Source organism: Hoplias malabaricus, chromosome 1, assembly GCF_029633855.1.
Source record: "Hoplias malabaricus isolate fHopMal1 chromosome 1, fHopMal1.hap1, whole genome shotgun sequence".
NCBI classification, from domain to species: domain Eukaryota; kingdom Metazoa; phylum Chordata; class Actinopteri; order Characiformes; family Erythrinidae; genus Hoplias; species Hoplias malabaricus.
The window spans coordinates 20,627,695-20,651,094 of NC_089800.1; the positions used below are offsets into that span (position 1 = coordinate 20,627,695).

Here is a 23,400-nt window from a genome sequence, read left to right on the forward strand (position 1 = left end):
GAGACGTAGGTAGAGCTCAGTGAATTAGGAAAACAACTGCAGAAGTCGTAAATGAAACAAAAATATGTCACTTCTTATGGGAGACCCCTGTTTCATGTTGAGCCGGGGTGTTTTAATTGTGCTAGCAACACTGACTCTGACTACAACTGCTTTAATATAAAGGGGCCGTGATTGTGCTCAATCTATGGGAACACTTTTATTTTATTTTATTTTTTACAAAGTTGCAGACGTTAAAACTGTTCTTGTTACTGAAAGTCCACCCCAGCATTTTATAAATGTTTTTATTTTTAACAGAGTATCCTCCACATGTTTAATTATTACGCATACAAATACATTTTAAAGTTTGTTTGTTTGTGTAACATCATTGTAATTCTAGAAAAAGTAGATCTTAAAGAACACTGATTTATGCACCTTAGTTGTTTATTTATTTAGATGTAATGACAACTGGTATTTTTAATACTACACAACAGTTACCACAAAAGAGCATGAAAATGCCTGAATTTTGCAATATTTTATAAAATATGATTAATAATATTTATAATATTTTTTATTTAATAATAACACAAACATTTAAATTGTATTTTTACAGCTGCATTTACTTAAGTTATGCTAATAATTTCGTAAAACATTTTTGTGACTATTTTTTGCTTTTTTTTTTAAAGGCACTACAAATTGTTCTTAAAATACAGTCAGTGTGAAAGATCTGTAAGTGTTTGCAAAGTAGGGCTTATGTGACGGACAAGACACTCGTTCTGATGCTGTGTTTGTGAATGCAGACCCAAATTGTTAATTATAATAATTACAAATAATTCGGGGCATTTATCTGTAAATGCTGGAGTGGACATTTAGCCTAAGTTTGCACACAACTTCTGGGTTTTTTTTGCTTCTGGGGCTCCCCTTAGGAAACCAGTGTGGAGGGGGATGGAGGAGAGGTGCTTTCCTACCCGCCTCCAAAAGTTACATAGTGCAGTTTCTGCTGTGCTGAACCCAGAGTAGCAAAGACAGAGGCTCTTTTCTCTGTTACAATTAAGTAGAGCATCACAATCGTTTTTAAGGTAAAACTTTTACATGGTGTTCCTTTAATAAAACTAAAGCAGCAAAACTCTAATACAACGCAGAAATGAAAAAAGTGGAGGCAGATAAGGATCAGACAGAAGTTTGGAGAAAAGCAAAACTAGAATAAAGCCAGATTTTACAAGACGGAAATACAAGGACAAAGAGAAAGAGGCAGAGAGTGCTAGACTTAGCCGAATGGGAACCCAGTGTAGAGCAACTTTTAACTATGAGCAACTTTAAGAGAGTCTGTTTCTCTGTGCCGCTCCACCACAGTGAGGGACGGAGAGATGGAAGGAGGGAGGGAAGGAGGCGGAGGAGTGAGGGGCACCAGGCTTTTGAGAGGATGTGGGGACACAGGAGGAGGAAGAGAAGAGAGCGGAGGTAGGGTCCCAGCCAGGCCCCCAGTCTTGACCTCCAGCACGTGAGGCCGTCCACCCAGCCTGGGCTCTTTGGCCAGAGGGAAGTCCGGCTCGTTCTCGTTGTCGGAGCTGCAGTCACTCAGATCGGTGATCTCCAGCTCGGAGTCTGATTCCGGGTCCTGTTTTACGCCCCCGCGCCGCTCAGATGGGCTCTGACGGCCCCCTGCTCCGGCACCAAGGCCCAGTCCTCCAAGGCCGAGGCTCAATCCCAATCCCATCCCGATCCCTCCCCCTGCTCCCGGGACGATGCTGTTGTTGTTGGTCTCCCCCCTCTCTCTCTCGCCCACGCCCGGGCCCATGCTGCCGAGCTCGGTCCGGCCTTGCAGGAGGTTACCTGGGTAGGGTGGGATGCACAGTCGAGGGGCTTGACCCCCTGCTGAGCCATTGGTGCTTCCTCCAGTTTGACCCCGCTCTGCTGCGGTCGCGTCCCCAGGGGGCAGCAGCGAAGAGAAGGGATGGGGCAGCTGGGAAAGGCCAGACTGCAGTGGGTTGGGGTAGAAGTGAGAGGGGTACAGAGAGCCCGGGGGCAGTTTGGGGCAGTTGTTTAGTGAGAAAGCCCCAGGGAGATAAGGGTTGAAGCCCCAGGAGTAGTCGAATGCAGGGTTACGGGGGTAAGGACCCAACATGGATGGCGGTTTGGAGTAACAAGGGGTCCCTGTTGGGGAAAGCGGGGGAGTTAGAGGTTACAAAAGCTACAAACAATAATGTCCTGTATACAATCACATGCAAAAGTTTGGACATCTAAACACTGGGTAAAATCAGGCTCCCCCTAGAGGTGCAGAAGAGTTCCAACACTGTCATTAAAGTGGGGAGGGGTTTCCTACCCTCCTCCAAAAGTTACATAGTGCAGATTCTGCAGTGCTGAGTCCAGAATAGCAATGACAGAGACTGCATTCTCTTCTTACAGCTCAGTGAAGCACCACAGTGATTTTGAAGCTGTAATTTTAAGGTAAAAAATTACTTATTGTTTCTTTAAAAAGGTGCTTCACAGTCACATTTCATTTACAAAATAAAAATTATTGAAATGTATACTCAAAGGAAGCCAAGTCTTTCTTCTCTGACACTATTTGAGAAATGGCATAAAGCAATGTAACAAATATATCAAACTTCTTATGGGGGACCCCCCTTTAAAACCGAGCCCCCAAATCCTTTTGTAATCATTTTATTTTATGTGTATAGACTTCTTGGGGATAAATGGAAGGAGACAAAATGACTGAATTCAGTCATTAAATCAAAGCTTGGTTGCCATGTTGGGATAAATCCTTTTTCTTGTTTCTGCTTCGTTCCTCACACTCTTCTTGATTCCTTCTCTTTCTCTCACTCTCTTCCTCTCTCTCCTCTTTTCACATCCTTAACCCCCCCCCCCTCTCTCTCTCGCTCTCTCTGTTATTTGCGATGCAGGGCTAATTTGACAGTGCTCCAGTCTCTCTGTGTGTTGGGCCAGGAGTAGCTAGCAGACACATGAATATTGAATCAGTCAGGCAGGCCTCACTTGCTTATGAAAACACAGTAATGGGCGCCCACAGGCCACAAACTGAAGCCTGCACCCTCAATTAGGGCCTTCCTGCCTGGGAAGGGATTAGGACAGGGGGGACACATGGGAGCCAGATCAGGGTAAAGAGGGGAGGAGGGAGGAATAGGACCCGAGGACAAACAAAGTAAGGGGGGCATGTTGGGGGGGTGGGGAGGTATAGACACACACACACACACACACACAGAAAAACAAACACATATGTGCACACACATTTTATTCCACTGTAAAACAGAGGAAAGACAAAGGAGTGTGAGTCAAAGAGCTTTGCTGAACTTTATCCGTCAATATGCAAATGAGCAACTATTTCTGATGCAATATGCAAATGAAGACCAACTAATTCACAAATATAAAGTAATTGCAGTGGTCTGATCATCACATGTTACTAAATGAACGTAATGCTTTGCCTTTCATTGTACATATTTACTCCAAAATGAGTCATGTGCCAAAAGTATGGGTACATCTGGACCTGTGTAGCTACGTTTTTTAATGACAACAAACACACGTTCTGTACAGAGCTTTTAAAAACAAGGCAAACGAGGTCTGTTCAAAAGCGATGGCACATTTTATTATAGATTTTAATTCTGATGCTGGAAATTGTGCCCTAAAATGTGCAAACCATCAAATTAACAAGTGAAAAAATGTAATAAACCTTGATCTCTGTAAAAAATGTGATAAATTAGTTTAAATTTAAAAATCACTCAAAAAATGTCAATTGACTAAATGAGTTCAAACGTTTGCATTTTGAGATGCTAAATGTTTATTCCTCTGACCTGTGTCTCCAGACAGCACCCCACAGCCCAGTTACAACAAAGTAACCCACCGCCCCTGTCCCTTCCTTTTCAAACCTTTCAAAATAAAACAGTGCTCAGCTCTGAACCACCCTCCTGTCTTTTATTTTGTTCGACTCTCACCTGAACCGAGGAAAGGGAAAGTGTCCAGCCTCAGCTTATCCCCTTCTGGCCCCGGGGCCCCTGTGCTGCGGTCAAACAGAGACGTCCCTCGACCAGACTCTGGCAAACGGGGGAATAAAGACTGCAGGGCCTAAGAGGTTAAGAGTGTGCAAAAGGGAGAAGGAGGGATGAAAAGGAAGTGTGAAGGCAGGTGAAGAAAAGCAAGGAGAGGGAGAGAGAAAGCAAAGGGGAATATAGAGAGGAGTTCAGATATTGATGCGTGCAGTTCATGCACAGCTCTCAACACAATAACCAGTGTCTTTTTAAACTTAATGCGCAATCGGGCTGGACGACAACATTTATATCGTGATATATTTCTTAAATTTGGTCGATATAATTCCGACAACGATATGAACAATATAAAAGCCACAGAAAAAACTGCCAAGAACAAACAAGAAACATGACGTCACCCTCAAACAGAAGCCTGTGGTTTTTTCCATTAATATTTTTAAACTACATTTAAAACTGTGAAAGGAATGAATGAACTACTGATGTTTTATATTGGGATATATATCGATATTGAACTGTTGGGCAGTCCTAACGCTCAAACGTTCATCTTGAGGGGTTAGAAACAGTAGCTGGTCGAACGAAGAAACAGTTCAGAATAAATACATTTCAGTGGTTGGACAGAACGAGTGACTGGATCGAAATGAAAAACACAATGTTCAAAGCATAGTAGCTGTAATAACTGTTATATCAAATATCAGCAGACAATAAGACCCAACAGATGATAATATTTTGTGGCTGATACCAACAGGGTCTGATATGAATACGTATTTAAAAATTTGATTTTAATTTTACAGTCAGAACACTGCTTTGAAACTCCGAGTAGTTCTTACTGACTGATATGGCACTGTCACTCTTCAATACTCGCATACAATAAAATCACATATAAAAGCACCAGTGGGAGTGGAGCTGTGCTTCTGATTTCCGATTTTTATAAAGGTATTGTTTTTCCGTGACATTGTGACAGTTTTCTACAAAACTGCAGAAAATGATTTTTTAATATCTTTCTTAAACAAAATTGAATGCATGCCCTGCTCTATTTTTGCAAAATGATGTGTATATGGAGAAATAATAGTACACAAAAAATGAAAAATATATGTTTTATAGGTACTATGTTCTACAGCATTAGAAAGATTAACGAAGCAGGGCATGAGGTGAAACAATAATTTAAAAAAAACAACGCAAGTCTTTCCTGTGACACTCAGAAATTCCCCTTTTCTTTATTAACATCATCATACACTGATCGAGAATTTGTCACCTCTCGCTCTGAGTGACTAAGCCTCCAATCTCACCCTAATCTTGGTTCCTTAACGTCCTGTATTAATTATGGTGGGCCGAGCTGATATTCTCTTTCTCCTTTAATTTCTTTCATTTTCAATCGATGCCAGGAATGAATGCAGCAGCCAAGGTGAGGATGAGAGGGAGGGGATAATGTCTTCTTTTGTTTTAAGGCCCTTTAACACCTACTTTGACATTTCTCTCTTCTTTCTCCTTCACCTTGTCTTCTACCGAGCCCCAGCTCACCCCCTCCCTCTCCCTTCTCTCTCAGCAGCACTAACTTTCTCCCACTCTGACTACTTCAAGTTGTTCCAAAAGACTGGGAACAACCAAAAAAGGTGATTGGTGGATTACAAACTATGAATTGTATTATTTTATTTAATCTATAAAATTATAAAAAGCTGCAGATACACTGAAAAATTACTGGATTAGGAAGCCCTACCTTTTATCTGCACTCACTGTCTATTTTATCAGCTCCACTGACCACACAGGAGCACTTTGTTGTTCTATGATTACAGACTGTAGTCCATCTGTAGCTCTGCATACTTTATTATCCTTATCTCCCCTGTTCTTCAGCGCTCAGGACCCCCACAGAGCAGATGTGATGTGGTGGTGGATCATTCTCAGTGCTGCAGTGACACTGACGTGGTGGTGGTGTGTTAGTGTGTGTTGTGCTGGTGCGAGTGGATCAGACACAGCAGTGCTGCTGGAGTTTTTAAACCCTGTGTCCACTCACTGTCCACTCTGTGAGACACTCCTCCCTCGTTGGTCCACCTTGTAGACGTAAAGTCAGAGACAGTGTGTGTCGGTCGTCCTCTAGTCCTTCATCAGTGACACAGGACGCTGTCGGCTGGATGTTTTTGGTCGGTGGACTGTTCTCAGTCCAGACACTGAGGGGTTTAAAAACTCCAGCAGCACTGCTGTGTCTGATCCACTCGCACCAGCACAACACACACTAACACACCACCACCACATCACACCTGCTCTGTGGGGGTCCTGGGCATTAAAGAACATGACAGTGAATAGGGGATAGTTGCGGTCAGTGGACTGTAATTAATCCTCTATAATTACACAAGCATTCTCAAACTGTATTAAGGTTATAATAGAAATGGAAATATATTTGGCGGCACGGTGGCGCAGCAGGTAGTGTCGCAGTCACACAGCTCCAGGGGCCTGGAGGTTGTGGGTTCAATTCCCACTCCGGGTGACTGTCTGTGAGGAGTTGGTGTGTTCTCCCCGTGTCTGTGTGGGTTTCCTCCGGGTGCTCCGGTTTCCTCCCACAGTCCCAAAACACACGTTGCAGGTGGATTGGCGACTCGAAAGTGTCCGTAGGTGTGAGTGTGTGAGTGAATGTGTGTGTATCTGTGTTGCCCTGTGAAGGACTGGCGTCCCCTCCAGGGTGTATTCCCGCCTTGCGCCCAATGATTCCAGGTAGGCTCTGGACCCCCCGTGACCCTAAATTGGATAAGCGGTTGCAGATAATGGATGGATGGAAATATATTTGATTTCATATTGTGAAAACTAAGTATAGACGGTCAAATGTTTGTGGACACCTCCACATTCTCTTCATAAATGAAGGGTACAGTCGCAGTAACATCTTGTAACTCTTCTGACCACAGGCTATAGACAAGATGCTGGAACATTTGAGGACTGGGAGAGGCCTAACGTGAGGTCAGGTATTGATGGTGGACAGTGCCTGATGCATGGCATTGGGGCGTGATGATGTTAAGCTCATGTGCAGCTGCTCAAAAACAACTCAGTGACACTCTGTCGCTTGAGAGAGGTGTATTTTACCCACCCACTCATTCCCTCGTACCTCGGGTGTGACAGGGCTGCAGTCTGGGGTGGCTGCCCCTCCGTTGAAGTGGTTCTGGGCCAGCAGGAATGGAGAGCTGGCCATGTCCAATAGCGGGTAGTTGACAAGAACCACTTTACTGAAGTTAAATTTATAGGTGAATCGCTTTCCTTTAGTTTTGTGCAGAATGCGCTTGTTGTAATAGTACCTGGAGAAAAGTACACCAGTATAACAGAGGGCAAGGAGAGACAGAGAGAGAAGAAAGACAGAAAGGCAGTAAAAAAGGAGAGAAAAGGGGGAGAGGTTAGTAAGTTAGTGAAAGCAGATTTGATTTTTTTTTTGTTAAAAAGAGGCTGGTTAGTGAAAGCAGATCATTTGTTTACATCCCCTTTTATAAAGGACACTTAAAGCTGATTTTATTAAGGAAACTAAGCCAAAGTACATTTCCCCAGTATAATTTATGTAGTAAGTATACTAATGTCAGTGTACTAGTAGCATACTTGTGAGTGCACTACTTTAATATACCTTGGGACTACACTGGCCAACTTTGTTTATAAGTATATTACATGTGTTAGAGCAGTAAACCTTGACTACACAGCTACTTTACATCTAAGTTTTATTTCGTAATGTATCTATAGTTAAAATAAAACTCTATAGTATTATATAAATATAATACTATAGTTTTATATACTTATTATAGTATTACTTACTACTTACTATAGTATTACTTACTATAGTATTATATACTTATTATAATACTTATAATTGTAATGGATTGTTATATGATTAAAGCCTGTTACAATACTCTCAAACACAAACTGGTATCATGGTACATATTTTACTAAAAGGCCATTCCCAGTGTTTGTAAAGTGTGTATAAAATAGATGTGAATATCTGGCAACCCTGAGTGAGAAAGCAGATGAAAAAAAACCCTTTGCCTAAATCTAAGCCTAAACTTGAAAGAAAAATGCTTTTAATGAAAGAATATTTTTTAAAGGAAGGTGAGGTGAATTGGCTTCTCTCAAAACTGTCCTGGTGTGTGAGTGAATGAGTGTGTGTGTGTGAGCCCAGATAGGGATTGGCGCTCTGTCCTGGGTGAAACCCTAGTGCCTGATGCAGTTCTCCAGGTGGACGGTCGTTCCTGGTCGAGAGTATGCTGTGTGCGTTTGGCTGGCGCTTCTCATCAGTGTGTGTGTGTGTGTGTGTGGATTGAATGTTGAGTGTTGATTGTAAAGAGTCCGTGGGTTTCTAGAAAGGTGCTATATAAGTATAAAAAAAAGGACTCCACCCTGGAAGGGGATGTCTCCCTAGAGCTCCCTGAACATCTCTCTGCCTCTCAGAGTGATGGGGAGATAGGTGATAAATCCAGACTTATTTGATACTGTGCTTTCAGCTAGAGCCAAAAATCTTAAGGAGATCTGAGAAACCCACACTCTGGAAAATCAAAAACAGTTCACGCTTGGGTTCCGTTTGCTCAGCTCAGCAGCCTCCACGGCTTCACCTAACGCACCCTGCCACGCTGATGACCTGCATGCTTTTGTTTGCATGGCAATTGTGCACGGCCCCTTAATTGAGCAATTAAGAAAGGCTAATCAACGAGGCCAATTACGGCCTGCACCAATTCATAACAATTAGCAGAGAGCGACGGCATCTATTAAAGTTGGACGGGTGGGGGGTGGTTGGAGGGGAGTGATGAGGGGGAGGCTAAAAGATGGAATTGTTCAGGAAATTATTTGCATAAAGAAGAAGAAGAAGAAGATGATTGGTGAGAACGGTCATCAAGCTAAAGCCTTTTCCTCGGCCAGGGTCTGGAGAAAGTTTCATGTTCTACTTTAAGGATTTTCCAGAGCAGAGCTGATGTATGTTTGATGATGTAATGATCAATTGGAGACTTCATTTCAAGCACTCTATTGACTTTTTATATATATATATATATATATATATATATATATATATATATATATATATAAGCGTTACTCTGACATTCACTGATCTCACACTGAACTCTAGTATTGAGCAGATTTTAAAATGTCCACAAACAAATACATGTCTTAACTGTGAACAACAGGTACATATATATATATACATAAGGAAGGCTGTCCCAGTGGTGAGAAAAACACCATATATATAATATAAATTATACATACCCCATAAACACTCTCTATATTCAATAATACAGTAATAATGTTTAACTCAGTACATATGGAAGCATACCAGAATCAGAATCACTTTATTGGCCACTGTGCTGCACACAGAGGAATTGGTTCTCCACATTTAACCCAATCCCTGCAGTGAAACACACATTTACACACACACTAGTGAACACTAGGGGGCAGTGAGCACATGCCCAGAGGGGTGTTAGTAGAAAAATTAAAATAGAAACCTAGTATGCAAAATAGTAAGTTTGAATTTAAATTTTCTAACATTTTGTCTTTTACATTTACAATTAGGGTGACTCCTATTCATAATTCATTTACATAAATTATTATTTATTTATGATTTGCTTTATGAGTATCTTTATTTAAATGAAAATCTATTTCCCAATTTGAATTAACGAGTTTGATCATGCAACAACAATGTGTCAAAATGATTATTAAAACATTATTCATCTAAGAAGCATGTGCACTTTGAAATGTAATTTCACCACCGCACTCCAAAGATGACAAAACACCAATGTTCAAGGGGAAACAGCGCCTCTCAGGTTCAGTAACATTGATAAGAAAAATGCTTGTGAAAATGCAAACCAAAAAAAAGTCAGGAAACAAACCGTCAGCCAATCAGAGCGGGACCAGCAGCCTCAATATATTTCTATATTTTTCAGTGTGCTCTCACCTACATTACACTAGTGTTGTCTTCAGTGTTTCAGATGTGTGTCAGATTCATCTAAAAAACAAACCCATTCTGAAATAAACTGTGATTAATATTATATTTAGTGCATAATTCAAGCAATAGCCTATAATACCTGAAAGATTATTTATATGTTAGTGTTTATTAATTCCAAGTCAAACAGGTCGGAATAACCATGGTCTAAAATGGTTTAATTTTTCCTAGACTTTGGGCAGTGGAGTAGAGTTAGTGACTGAAATAAACGCTGAGGAATGCCATCATATGATGTGAACACATATGAACATGTTTGAACTGTGGACAATCACATAGTAAATAACACTGAAGCAGAAGAAATGGTTATTGTTCTTATGTTAAGATCCCAGTGGGATTTTGTTGTTGATGATTGTGTGATGATGGTTAATTTTAAAACTACTGCTCACTATAAATGGGCACCTGGTTGAGGGAGATGAGCGAGTGAGCCAATTATTGAAGAGAAAATCGATCACAATGTTCCATACGTGATATAACACCTCACACTTGTTCTATGGAGCCTTTGTCCTAGGTTCTTCCATGACACTAACTAGTGTTGGAGAAGAATTTTTAATTGATTTTCAAAAGTCAGTTTGAACAGTTTTGGGTTAACTAAATGTGAAGCAGAATAAACAATTATGACTTCAGTTTCTACACACACACACACACACACACACACACACACACACTAGCATTAAACCGGAGTGCTTAATAAGCTCACCTTAGCGCACGGCTGAGCTTGTCATAGTTCATGTGAGGCTTGCATTTCCGAATGCCCCACAGCCTCGCCACTTCATCCGGGTCTTTGATCACAAATTCGCCATAGTCTCCCTGCCAGGCAATCACCCCCTGGTACTCCTCCTTCTGCAGCAGCTCCAGGATGAAATGCCACAGCTGGATCTGCCTGGAGCCAGGGCTAGACTCCGGCTTATAGGCCCAGTCCGGGAAGGCGAAGCCTGAGGGGAAGAGAGTGAGGAAAGTTAGAGGACGTGTTTGAGACCTGTTGGTTTTTGAGCGCTCGCTGAGAGGCACGGCTGTGTAAACAGTCTGCTACACTGAGGGGCTGGGTGTGTTTAAGCCAAAACTGCACTGAAAGTGAGCCCTAATATTAACAGAGGGCAGAATAACACAGAAATCACATAGAAACTGATTAAAGGCTAAGCACCAGCGATATAAAAGTGTCAAACAAATAAATACAGTGGAATTTGAATTCCTAACTTGTGTTTATTGATAGTCAGAAAACATTTTATTTCTTACTAATTCAAGGAATAAGGTTTAAAAGACTGTTGGTGTCCCCCCAAACGGTGTTTGGAAACTCTAATAGGCGTCTTGCATGTGACGTAGATGGTGGACAACAACTCTAGAAGTTGAACTTAATTTAATGCAAAATGACGAAAAGGTGTGTTGTTTTTGCCTGCAATAATTCAATGTACAGTGGGACATCTGTGCACAAATGGCCCAAAGATCCCAAGACATCCAGAAAATTGACTAAATTTGTCAACTTTAAAGGGGCACTTTGGAAAGGACCATCCGCTCACTCCGTTATCTGTAGTGCTCATTTCACTGGCGCTTTTCCAACAATATGGGCATGTAAGGAAACCAACAAAAGGTGTTCAAGAGCCTCTGTAACATGGAGGTAAACAGGGTAAGGACACTTACTTCGCCTGTTTTAGTTGCTGTTAGTTAACGTTAGCTTGACTTGCTAAACTCGGTGGCTCAGATTATACTCGGCTACGTAGCTGCATTACGGAGGTTTATAGTGTCGGATGAATTCGAGTTCGACTTCGATCACATTTACAAGAATAACGGTACCTCTAAATTTGAGTTTAGCTTATTGCTAGGCTATTGTCATGAATAATGTTGGTTATTTAGCTAGATACTGTCATAACAGTCAGTCATAACGGTGTTTTACCGCGGCGTTGTTCAGCTGTTGTCCACCAGTGACGTCACGATTGCGCTCAAGAATTTCTCTGGCGAGCTCTGATTTTTCCATCAATTTAATGAAATTGTCAGGTTTAAAGCAAATTAAGCTGCTATTTTCATTTTAATTCATACTTATATATGTCAGTAACTAAAATAATGTGAAATATTCATGGAGGTCCATTAAGTGGTGCTTAGCCTTTAAAGTGGTGGCTGTTGTCTATAACCAAACCTTGGCCTTTATCTGCTCTCAGTAATAAATGTGCCGAGGATGGATCTTTGGAGCAATGTCACAGAAGTGTCACAAGAACTTTTCAATGGTTCTTTTCAAAAGTTTATAAATCATCTGTGAGTGTGAAGAACGTTTTAAAAGTTCTAATAGACAAAGGTAAAGGGTCTATAGCTCACTTCTAGAGTCCAACCGTTTGAGGAAGCCCAGTGAAGGAGTTTTGCAAGTCACCTTAGGGACGTGGCTTATAACTCATTCACGCACTCACTCACTCGTGTTTAGAAGGCTACAGATTGCCCAAAAGAGGGAGCTGTTAGCACTTACAGAACAGTTGATTCTTCACATCAAAATCAGAGGTGTTGTCTCAAGTCACATGACGTATGGCTCTTAGCTACTGCATGGAACCTACTCAGCTCTACTCACTTTTTGGTCCCTGGTACCTGGTTGGTTGGAAGCCGCTGGCTTCTGAAACCACAACAACTCCAGCAGTAACGTTAAACATTGTTTACGGATTATGTATTCGTGTGTTGTTTTTGTTGTCATTCCTTGTTGCATTGTCCATCTCTTGCTGCCACGGATCCAAGGAGATTTGAACCTCTTCAAAAGTCAGTGGCATAATGTTGCGAGTCACCGTTGTGAGTTGGATAAAAACCTATGTGATCTCTGCTGCAGCTGGAGATTTTATGAACGCATAGTTTGTGCTGGATTTCTGCATTTTATTGTGATTAACAAGTCTCTCTGGCTTTACACATCATGGTCTTGATTGGAACTTGGAGCGAGCAGGTACTAAGAAAAGTACCCACTTGCAGGTACCAGGTAGTACATTTGCCTAATGGAAAAGCAGTGGAAAAGCTCCGTTACACTGGAGTCAGACTAAATTGAGACTTGAGAATCAACTCAATAAAAGACTGATGACTCAACTTTGACTTAAGCCTTAATAAATGTGGAGGTTCTAACTGTGGTGGGACTGTGTGGAGTCTCTGGGAGTCTGAACTGAACTAAACTGTGCAGTATTTACATCCAGGTGCCTATGTATCTGCTGGCCTGTTTAAGGTGGAATGAAAACCTGGAATAAAAGGTCACCTTCAGCTTGGTATGTCGATACTGACTGAGGACCCAAGCCCTTTAACTTGAAGCTTGATTGCTGTGTGGATGAAGAATATGAATAACTCATAATTTATTTATAGACGATGTCTTTACTGCTTACCTGGTGTCCAGAGGGCTGGGACAGGTGGAGTGAGCAGCAGGTCACTAACACAGTTACAGTCCATGCTTCCACTGCACCTGTGTGCACACACACACACAAACACACACAAACATAATTCAGATATTAAAATGTTTTTTTAAACAGTCATGCTTCTTGTTTCTTTTAACTATAACAATGAAACATAAACATTTTTTGTTTTAACAATATAAATTTAATTTTATAAATATTATAATTATTGCAGCATGGTAGAACAGCAGGTAGTGTCTCTGTCACAGCTCCAGGGTCCTGGAGGTTGTGGGTTCGAGTCCCGCTCCAGGTGACTGTCTGTGAGGAGTGTGGTGTGTTGTCCCTGTGTCTGCGTGGGTTTCCTCCGGGTGACTGTCTGTGAGGAGTGTGGTGTGTTGTCCCTGTGTCTGCATGGGTTTCCTCCGGGTGACTGTCTGTGAGGAGTGTGGTGTGTTCTCCCTGTGTCTGCGTGGGTTTCCTCCGGGTGACTGTCTGTGAGGAGTGTGGTGTGTTCTCCCTGTGTCTGCGTGGGTTTCCTCCGCGTGACTGTCTGTGAGGAATGTGGTGTGTTCTCCCTGTGTCTGCGTGGGTTTCCTCCGGGTGACTGTCTGTGAGGAGTGTGGCGTGTTCTCCTTGTGTCTGCGTGGGTTTCCTCCGGGTGCTCCGGTTTCCTCCCACGCTCCAAAAACACACGTTGGTAGGTGGATTGGAGACTCAAAAGTGTCTGTAGGTGTGAGTGTGTGAGTGAGTGTGTCGCCCCTCCAGAGTGTATTCCTGCTTTAAAACCAAAGGTGCAAGGGACTTTATTTTAGAAAATATTTCAGCCATGTGTCGGTCGTGCTGCGGTCACTCTATGGTCACTCCACCTGAGGCTGTACGATATTTAAAACTGTATTGTAAATGTATAATTATATAAAAACCCCCTTAGAAACTGAATAGTAGAATAACACACAAATAAACATTGAGCACCAAATTCTATCCTGTAAAAAGCCCTGTATTTCCACAATAGTACATGAAAACAATATTCTCAGCAGTTTTGGACACTTAATATCAGTAGATTATCCTACGGTTTTGAAACAAACAGCACAGCTGGTATTTACCAAAAGAAAAAGAAAGAAAGAAGGTAAAAATGTAGTTTTGACGACGTGAAATTGAGCCAGTTTCACATGATCTCTTTATAAACATGCATTTTTCTGAGCTATCACACTAGAGTGTCAGTGCATACAGTTGAAAATCATGAAATGCCGTTCCAGTGGCCTCAGAAAAGCCGCTCCTCATTTGAAGGCTGACTTTAAATACGGTTGCCGAAGGCCGGCCCAATAGCCAAGTGTAAGATCACTGAGCATTTTTCACAAAGAGAAATAGTCCAAAGAGCCTCTCTCAGGTCCAGTGGCTATGAAGGAGCAGCGCTGCTCTGTGAGGATTTTCAGCCCATTATGCATGAGGTTTTCCAGAGGTATTTGTTTAATGTATATGCGCAGGTCATTCAGAGGAACACACTGAGTTTTCTGCAAAAACATTAAAAAAATGTTGAAGTTAAGTTTAAATGGAATCTGACTTTTAAAGTCATTCCTCACAACCACGAGTGAAAAAATTGGGAAAATAAACACAAATATTCATCCCACACTCACACTCCAGCTCCAGTGTCATTACGAGCAACACATTTCAAGGCAGGATATTAAAAATCATTAAAGGCATCAGGAGATGCAGGTAACTCAGTAAATATCCCTCTCTCTCTGCGCAACAATCCACAAAACTGGAGAAATCCAATCTTACTTTGTACATCACAATTTCATAAAGGTTGTTTTACAAAGCTTGGGTGGAAGAAAAAACCGTCAGTACACGGGTATCTTTAATGCTGCTCTCTCCCTCGCTCCCTCTCTCCTCACTCCCTCTCTCCTCCTCTCTTCTCCTACTCTATTTAATTATGCTCTGTGAATTTTGGATCTTCCCTCCAGCATTGAATTGGAACTTGAATTATTAAGGTGTGTTTGTATAAATTATTATTACTAACTCCAGGCACTTCTCTCTTTCACTCACTAACGTACACACACACCACACACACACACACACACACCATGTACTCTCTCTCTCTCTCTCTCTCTCTCTCGCCTTTAGTCTTTGGACTGTCCACTTACTCACTCCCTCTTTTCTCACTCTCTTTGTTTCTTGGAATTCATCTCCCATTCCCTCTTTATTTCTTTTGACACTGATTCTTTCCTTCTGCTGACAGCCAACCGAAGCTAATTAACTCCAGGTGAACCGAGAGAGGGTGGAGGGAGAAAAGTATTCAGAAAAGGTGCTGTCCACACTCACAGTTATCGCTGCGTATCACAACGTTTGAAGAAGGTGATACAGTTTATGGCGTGATGGACCATAAATACCTTTGCTTCCATTAGAAACTCAAAATTCTATTCTTGAAAAAATGATCAAATTTGTGAATGTATAAATAAGTTTGAAAGCAGTTTTTCTGTAAAGTTTAATTGTAACTCACAAATCAAACATTCTCTTGCTTTTTGTTTATTTTGTTCAACAAAAAAACTAGGAATGGAGTCTTTGGAAAACGACAGGAAGAATTTATTCATCACTGCGTTCATTATGAGCTCCATCAGGAAAAAGAGCTGCAGAGGACTGTGATGGGTTTGTTCTGTGTCCTAAAGTAAGTGTGAGCTGGGTTTAGACCATTTACAGATGGGGTTTTGATGGTACACTTTGTGAATGTAGACTATTAACACACAACAATTTTCTGAAATAAAATGACAATTGTCTTTTTTAATTCTAGGCAGATTTTACCCTACAACTGCAAAAGAGCAGGAGAATTACACCCACCCGTCTGACCATCTCTAACATTATTACATTTTTCATACAGTACAGAAGTCTGAGACCCCTAAGATAATGAACTATATTTAAACTAATGCCTTCTCAGTGAGTGTGGGGCTGGTATAAAGTTATATATAATCACAGTAAACACAAACAAATAATAATATAAAACACATGAGAAATATAAGATAATGTTTTTTTATAAAGTAGTAGGTGAGAGTGAGTTTGAAGAACAATGTTTTGTTCAGATTCTCCTTGATTCGGATGAATTTGTTAAATCCACAGCACACATTATTTAAAATCATTATTTATTCACCACTAAAACTAGGTACTGGATGATCACCTCAAATAATACAGACTCCACGAGGAGAGATTTGGACAAAGTTAAACAACACGTTCACACACAGAGGATCACACTGGAATAATGTGATTGGGTTTATTCTAATGAGGGGTGTTGCTTGTTGTTTGTTTTTTGCAAATAAATAGCTTTTTAAATCTTTTAATCTCCGGAGCCTAACACTTTTGCACAGCACTGTATTCATCTTTCAGCTCTTTCTCTGTTCCAAATTATTGCCACAGTCTCTTCACGGACGGCTTGCTACTTGTTCTCTTTGCTCTTAACTCTTGCCTCTCACTCTTCTGACCGACTTCACACTGCTACGGCCAAACCTCAGGACCCTGACCAAGGCCGGACGCCACAGGAGACGGACTGAAAGCAGGCTGAGACTGAGAGACCAATTGTAATTCATTTACCAACATCAAGACAAGGTCGAGGGACGTGAAAACGGTCCAGAAGCACCGGCACGGTTTGTAGTGTTTCACTCATCGGAATAGAAACAAATCACGAACCATTACTACTCTGAGAACCAGAAGTGGTTCTTCTGTGGGGTCCTTCCAGGAAACCCATGTGTGTGTTTATCTAAAGTGACTGAACTGTACGGGAAACACAGTGGAATAAATCAATCTGAGAACGCAGAGCTCCTGCAGTCCTTTACTTCTGATGACTGCTTTGTCTCCGAATCCCAGACAACACAGACACTAGGAGTGTTCCCAGGTGATGCACTGCTGGGTCTTTAAGTCAGACATTCACCATGAGAAATTAATAGTTTAAAGAAACACTAGGTAAAATTTGGTTTTGTTTTGGTTTTTTTTCCTGGTCTCCCCCAGTAGTTACAAAGTGTTATTCACTTTTACAGCACTCCCCTGAAATCAACAGGGAAGGTGAAGGAAGTGGAGTGGTTTCCTAGCCTCCTCCAAAAGTTACAAAGTGCAGTTTCTGCAGTGCTGAGCACAGGAGCAGCAACCAACAGAGGCTCTGTTCTCCCCGTTACAGCACAGTGGAGCATCACGATGATTCTGAGGCTGTAATTTAACGGCAAATATCTTACCTAGTGCTTTTTTAACTTTCACATTCATATCAACATTAAAGACATTCCATACCGCTGCGTCTCAGGGAAGTCTGGATTACGAAAGAGCACATATAAATAAATCTTCACATCTGGAGATGATTTTTTTATTGTGTGGTGAACTATCCGAGGTCATTCTGGAGTCATCTCTTCATTGTGGATGTTCTTTATCTGTTGGTGTTATTTTTCTCTTCTCCATCTAAAGGCCACGTTTGGGGTCTTCTGCAGCCTGTCCAGTTCTAACATCTTCAATGTGTTAATATCTTTATTGTGGTACTAATGTGGTCCAACTGAAAGACAACAGCAGCTGGTGGTGGTTGGAAAATCCACATTGCGGTGGTAACCTTCCTGACGTGGCACGCCAGAGAACATCGGAAAATGCACTACATTCATTGAAAAGGGAAATACTAAATAACTGTAAATTTACAGTTTTCATGTGTAAATCTGTTTCATGTGTCTGTTTCAGGGTTTTCATAATTCACTTTAATCAAATTTATTTGGGTTTTACATTAAAAAAATGACCTATAACTTTGATAACGGGTGGTATTTGGTCTAAAAACATTGGTCTAATCAAACCCAAATGGTGGCCTAGTTTTTTTTTAATCCACTATAATGAGGGCGTTAGGCATAAAATGGGTGATTCCTGTTATTGTAGTAGTTGTCTTATATTATTACAGATTTAGTTTCATTTCATATCATAAAAGTTGTCACTTTCTGACCGACTTCACTTTATCGCTCCAAATCATTGCAGTTTAATAGCTATATGTTATTCTTTCTTATAAATGTCCAAGACCTTATCCACACTGGGCTCCAGCTGAAGATCAAGATCCAAGCCGGATGTTTTTTACGGATCAAGACTCCCGCCTGTACACCTACATTCTCTCTCTCTCTCTCTCTCTCTCTCTCTCTCTCTCTCTCTTCTCTCTCTCTCCCACTCAGTAATTTTCCGTTTGATTTCGGAGGTAATGCATTTTTTACAAATCAAAGAGGAAGCCAGTCCACCCCCCCTCCTCCCCTCCCCTCCACCACCTCTCTCCTCTTGCCCGATCTCCCTCTCTCACCCCCCTCCACTTCCCCCCAGGCAGGTGAAGAGATAAAGGAGCCCCCATCATTTCCTTGTTAGTTTTGATTTGGGCAGCACGGGGCTTTCAAGTTCCTCCCATCACCCCCAGAAACATTATAACTAGCAGCCCAGGGAATACATCTCCTCACACACTCCTAGATATGGAGACACACACACTCACTCACACACTCACTGATGTAGGGAGTGTACACCGCATGCTCTCACACACACATCCAAACACACGCACACAGACGTGCACAGTAGTTATGATGGAGAAACCACATTAATATATACACTGCTCCGTAAGAGTGGAGGCCTAATTACACCTTGGGAGGATGAGGATGGGGCAGAGGCACAGCGCACAGAGAGAAACGAGAGGGCCACGGAGCGACTGGGATAGTGACAAAAGTAATAATATAAAAGACAAGACCTCACAGACATGCTATCTAAGTCTGCGCTTCTGGGGCATTAGGGAAGATTGAATCCTGGGAATCACAGGAGATGAATCGCAATAGATTTCTATGTGTCCTATTACTTTTACAGCCGACTGCGAACATCAGTTTAGAAACGAAGGAAAAACATGAGAAAAGACATCAGTGTGATACTGAAAACAACAAAGCTACATGTACTTTTTAATTATTGTTTGAAACATCCCTTTTTCACCAAAATAGAAGGTGCACACTTTGATGCTTTATATACGTCCACCTTTTCTAAATATATCTGTGACAAGGTTGTTTCTTCGATGCAGACTTTAAGACTTAAAGGAACACTAGGTAGTATTTTTTACAGCTTCAAAACGATCGTGCTGCTTCCCTGAGCAGTAACACACAGAGGAGAGACACTGCTGCTGCTACTCCAGGCTCAGCACTGCAGAAATGTATTTATCTATTTTTTAATTGTATGATAAAACAGTGGCATTGGCCAAAATGTGCAGTGTAACGGCTGCATGAAAAATGGCAGAGGCTATTAGAATTCAATATGAGAATTGACTGGGATGGCCCACTAATGTATTGAAGAGTTCTGACCATTAGTTCAGTTGTCACAGCTCCATTATGGTGAGTGATCCACAGCTGAAGTTTGGCCGTATGATTAACTGAAATGAATTGATTCATATCTGCACTGAAAAAAAGAAAGTGTTCACAGATTTTACAGTGAGTAACTGTAAAACAACGGTAAAAGACTGTAAAAAGTTTAAATGCAGGCTCGGGAACAGAGAATACAATATCAGGAAAAACATTTGTCTGGAAAATATTCCACAGTTAAAGACACTTGAAATGTGATTATAATGGAAATACGCTGTGATATTCATAGAACAGCCAACACTGTAATTATTGCTTTTACATATCGTCACTGTAATATACACAAACCATTATGACGAGTACAAGTGGCCAAGAGCGGGGGAGCTCCCAGCATGCCCAGGGGCTCTCCCTTTTGTTTGGGCTTTTTGACTGTGTTTGTGTTGCGTGATGAATTGTTGTATTTGTGTGAGTTTGTGTGATTCTTTGGGGTTGGTGTGTGATGAGACGTGACCATTTCCTTGCTACTTTTCACACTACGCCATTTTAAGGGCTGTATAAAAACTGCAAATTCACACTATCCCCATCCCTGCATTCATCACAGTAGTTATTTATTTATTTATTTTTTACGGCAAATAGTCTGTTTTTTTAAGGTTTATAGCTATTTTTTCCACAGTAATATACTGTAAATAAAACCGTTATGTTATTGAATATGAGATTTATGGTTCACAAAAATTGGTTTTCCATACTTCAGTATCTTACACATTGTGATTATTTTTTTTTTCTATAGATATTTTTTTACTTTTATTATTTTATTTATTTTTTTTATTTTTTACAGTGTGTGTGGTCTGCATCCTCTTTGAGTAAAAAACACAGAGGAGATAGATTTGTTGAAAACAGTGAAACAAAAATAATACAAAGAAAAGGAATGTGAAGGCGGTGGAGCAGCTGAAAAAAAAAGTGGAAAGCAGGAAGGAGACCGGGGGCAAAAGTGTGACACACGGGTGACACTTTGTCTCCAGCAGCGTGTTGAGATGGATGGGGAGCTGAGTTCTGAGTGAAAACATAAAAACTAGAAGAGTGTGATGACTCTGGCTCCTCTCACCCTCTCCTCCCAGCACATGAAACACACTCTCAATATCTGTCTCATCTTTATGTTTTTGGGCTGCCACTGAAAAGGGACCGAACACACTCTACACACTAGCCTTTCTATCCGCAATCCATCAAAAAACTCTCTCTCTCTCTCTCTCTCTCTCTCTCTCTCTCTCTCTCTCTCTCTGTATACCCCTTTCCCTCTCTTGTCTGTTCTGACACTCCTCTGCACAGCCCCAGGGTCAAAGAACAGAGGGACTGGCTGGTGTGCTGTTTGTGAGGAGGGGATGGAGGATGGAGGATGGAGGGAAGGAGCAGGAGGGAGCGAGGCTTTGTGGAGAAAAGGGTCGAGGACACGTCTGACAAACAAGTGAAATCAGAGCGCACACTTTGACAAAACAGAGCGCTGCATCAACACGAGGCTGAAGCTAAACAAAGGCTCTTAAATGGTTTGGTGGTTTTCACACTTAGCAGATTGGGCTCTGCATACGGCCGGAGTGAGCAGCAGCAGGCTCTGGTTTTACAGGCTGCTCCTCTAAAAAAAAAAAATAATAAAACAAATAAAAATAATCTAAATTGGAACTTTATAGAAATATTTCCAAAAATGACGCTTCCTCACGTCACAGCCTTAAAGATCCAAACACGACGTCCTGATGTGTAAAGCCTCGTATGGTACACTCTTAAAAATGAGGGTTCTACAAAGGTTCTTTAGTAAAGAAAATGGCGCTGTATAGAACCCTAAACACTCGAAGAATTAAAGAGTTCTTCGCATCATGAAGGGGTTATCCAGACTGATGGAGAATGCACTGTAGATGGTTCTAGATACAGCACCTTTTAGAAAAGCTGTTACAATGTCATCAGAAGAATCCCTTTAAGTGTTCAGGGTTCTATACAGAACCATTTCCTGTACTGAAGAACCCTTGTAGAACCCTGTTACATTGTGTTATTGTTAATGTAGAACACAGAGCTCGGGGCGAATGCTGAATGCTGTGTGTGTGGAGTGATCTATTACCTTCCTCAGATACAGATCATTCAGGATTCACACTGGAGCCCTTACAGATCTCTCTGGGGGCAGTGTGTGTTCTGTAAAGTACATAGTTTTCTCTTCTGTAAATAACTAATGCCTTTCAGATGGCAGTAACTAACAATATTCACTTCAGTGAGAAAAGATAGCACTTAAATTGATCCCAAAGAAACTGCACTTAAGAAAAAGTTACAGGAGCCTTATCACGTCTACAATTAAGTGCTTTTATTTATGAATTATTTTAAGTAACGTATAATTGTAACTCAAAATTAAAACATTTTCCCGCTCTATTTTCATCACACACTGAGTGCCGCGCAGTATTATAATGATAAGTGTCATTTCATCTTTGTAAAATAATACCCTAAAACAAAGTATTATTGTGCTACGTTCTCAGTGGTGAATATCGATAGCACCACGTTTAAAGGAACACTATGTAGTATTTGTTTACAGCTTCAGAATCACACTGATGCTCCACTGAGCTGTGACAGAGAGAACAGAGCCTCTGTCGCTGCTACTCTGGGCTCAGCACTGCAGAATCTGCACTATGTATATTTGTTTGGAGTAGAGTAGGAAAACACTCTCTTCACATCGATTTCAGTAGAGTGCAGTAAATATGATTTACACCAGGGGGAGCCCCAGAAGCAAAATAAAAAACAAATCTTGCCTAGTGTTTCTTTAGATCATTTACAGCTAAACGTGTGTGTGTGTGTGTGTGTGTGTGTGTGTTTGATGCATTCTATTATGTTCCTTATGCCAATCAGTAAGGGTTTTATTGGTGTGCTGCTCTGTGATTGGCCTGTGTATTGTAGACTAAAAGAACTCAAAAACCATCCAATAGAAACTTCTGCTGATAGATGCTGGATGCTCTGAGACATTCCACTGCAGTTTTAAAAGTTACATAGTTTTTTTTTCTATTTTTGGAGCTGCTCACCTTTTACTTTTCTCAAGTAGATTTTGGAAGATGTTTAGAGTTTTACCTGAATCTTGAATCAATATTTTGGCCAAAGTTACATGACTTCTGGTTGAGTATGGATTTGTGGGTAAAGCACCCGCGCCCTTATGAAAGACACTCTGAAACATTGTTACGGTGCTGAAATCATACGAATCCTTTAAGTTCTGTAGAGGTTCTTTAAACCAAGTTCCTCTCTTTAAAAGAGTTCTGTAGGAATGTGAAAAAGTTCTTCTCTAATGATATCATCCCAAACCTTTTCCAAAAACACACTGAACTCCGTCTCGTCCTTTGAACTAGAGCTGTTTGGACGAGTCAAACACGAGATGGAAAGTTTCTCCCGAGTGCAATAGTGGATATTAATAACCAGGGAAAACTGTATCAAAACTATAAGCTCATTCTCCCCGGGGCACAGCAACGCCTCCAGCGCAATCCACCCAAACACACCGATACAGTCGATGGACTGCACCTCATGCAACACATTTGTATGTGCTGCAAGCTGTTCTACACTATGGAGCCCGAAGTCTGACGGCACCTGCTCCTCCAGGTCTCCAGTGTCCGGTAGCAAGTGTGCCTCCTCCTCGCCTCAGCGACATTCTGTATTCCCCAGAGACGGCATTACGATGGGGGGTGAGGTTTAAGTTCTGGTTCAGCTTCAGTTCTGCTCAGCGCGCTTAAAGTGACAGTATTCAAATCTGAACTCACGCATGAATAGGGCTGGACAATACGGTCAACATTTATATCACGATATATTTCTTAATTCTGAACGATACG

The 23,400-nt window shown here is 41.3% G+C and overlaps 1 protein-coding gene across 1 annotated transcript in view; it reads right to left on the reverse strand.

Moving 5' to 3' along the window:
- Positions 1-752: 752 nt before the first annotated feature.
- Positions 753-23,400, reverse strand: part of erfl1 (Ets2 repressor factor like 1) — a 62,453-nt gene continuing 39,805 nt past the window's right edge. Inside the window, exons 2-6 of the mRNA XM_066673356.1 lie at positions 13,251-13,327; positions 10,616-10,850; positions 7,060-7,246; positions 3,921-4,050; positions 753-2,130 (exon numbers count right to left, since the gene is read on the reverse strand). Of these exons, the coding sequence (XP_066529453.1) occupies positions 1,277-2,130; positions 3,921-4,050; positions 7,060-7,246; positions 10,616-10,850; positions 13,251-13,314 (1,470 nt within the window). The 5' untranslated portion in view covers positions 13,315-13,327 and the 3' untranslated portion in view covers positions 753-1,276. The remainder of the gene's footprint in view (positions 2,131-3,920; positions 4,051-7,059; positions 7,247-10,615; positions 10,851-13,250; positions 13,328-23,400) is intronic.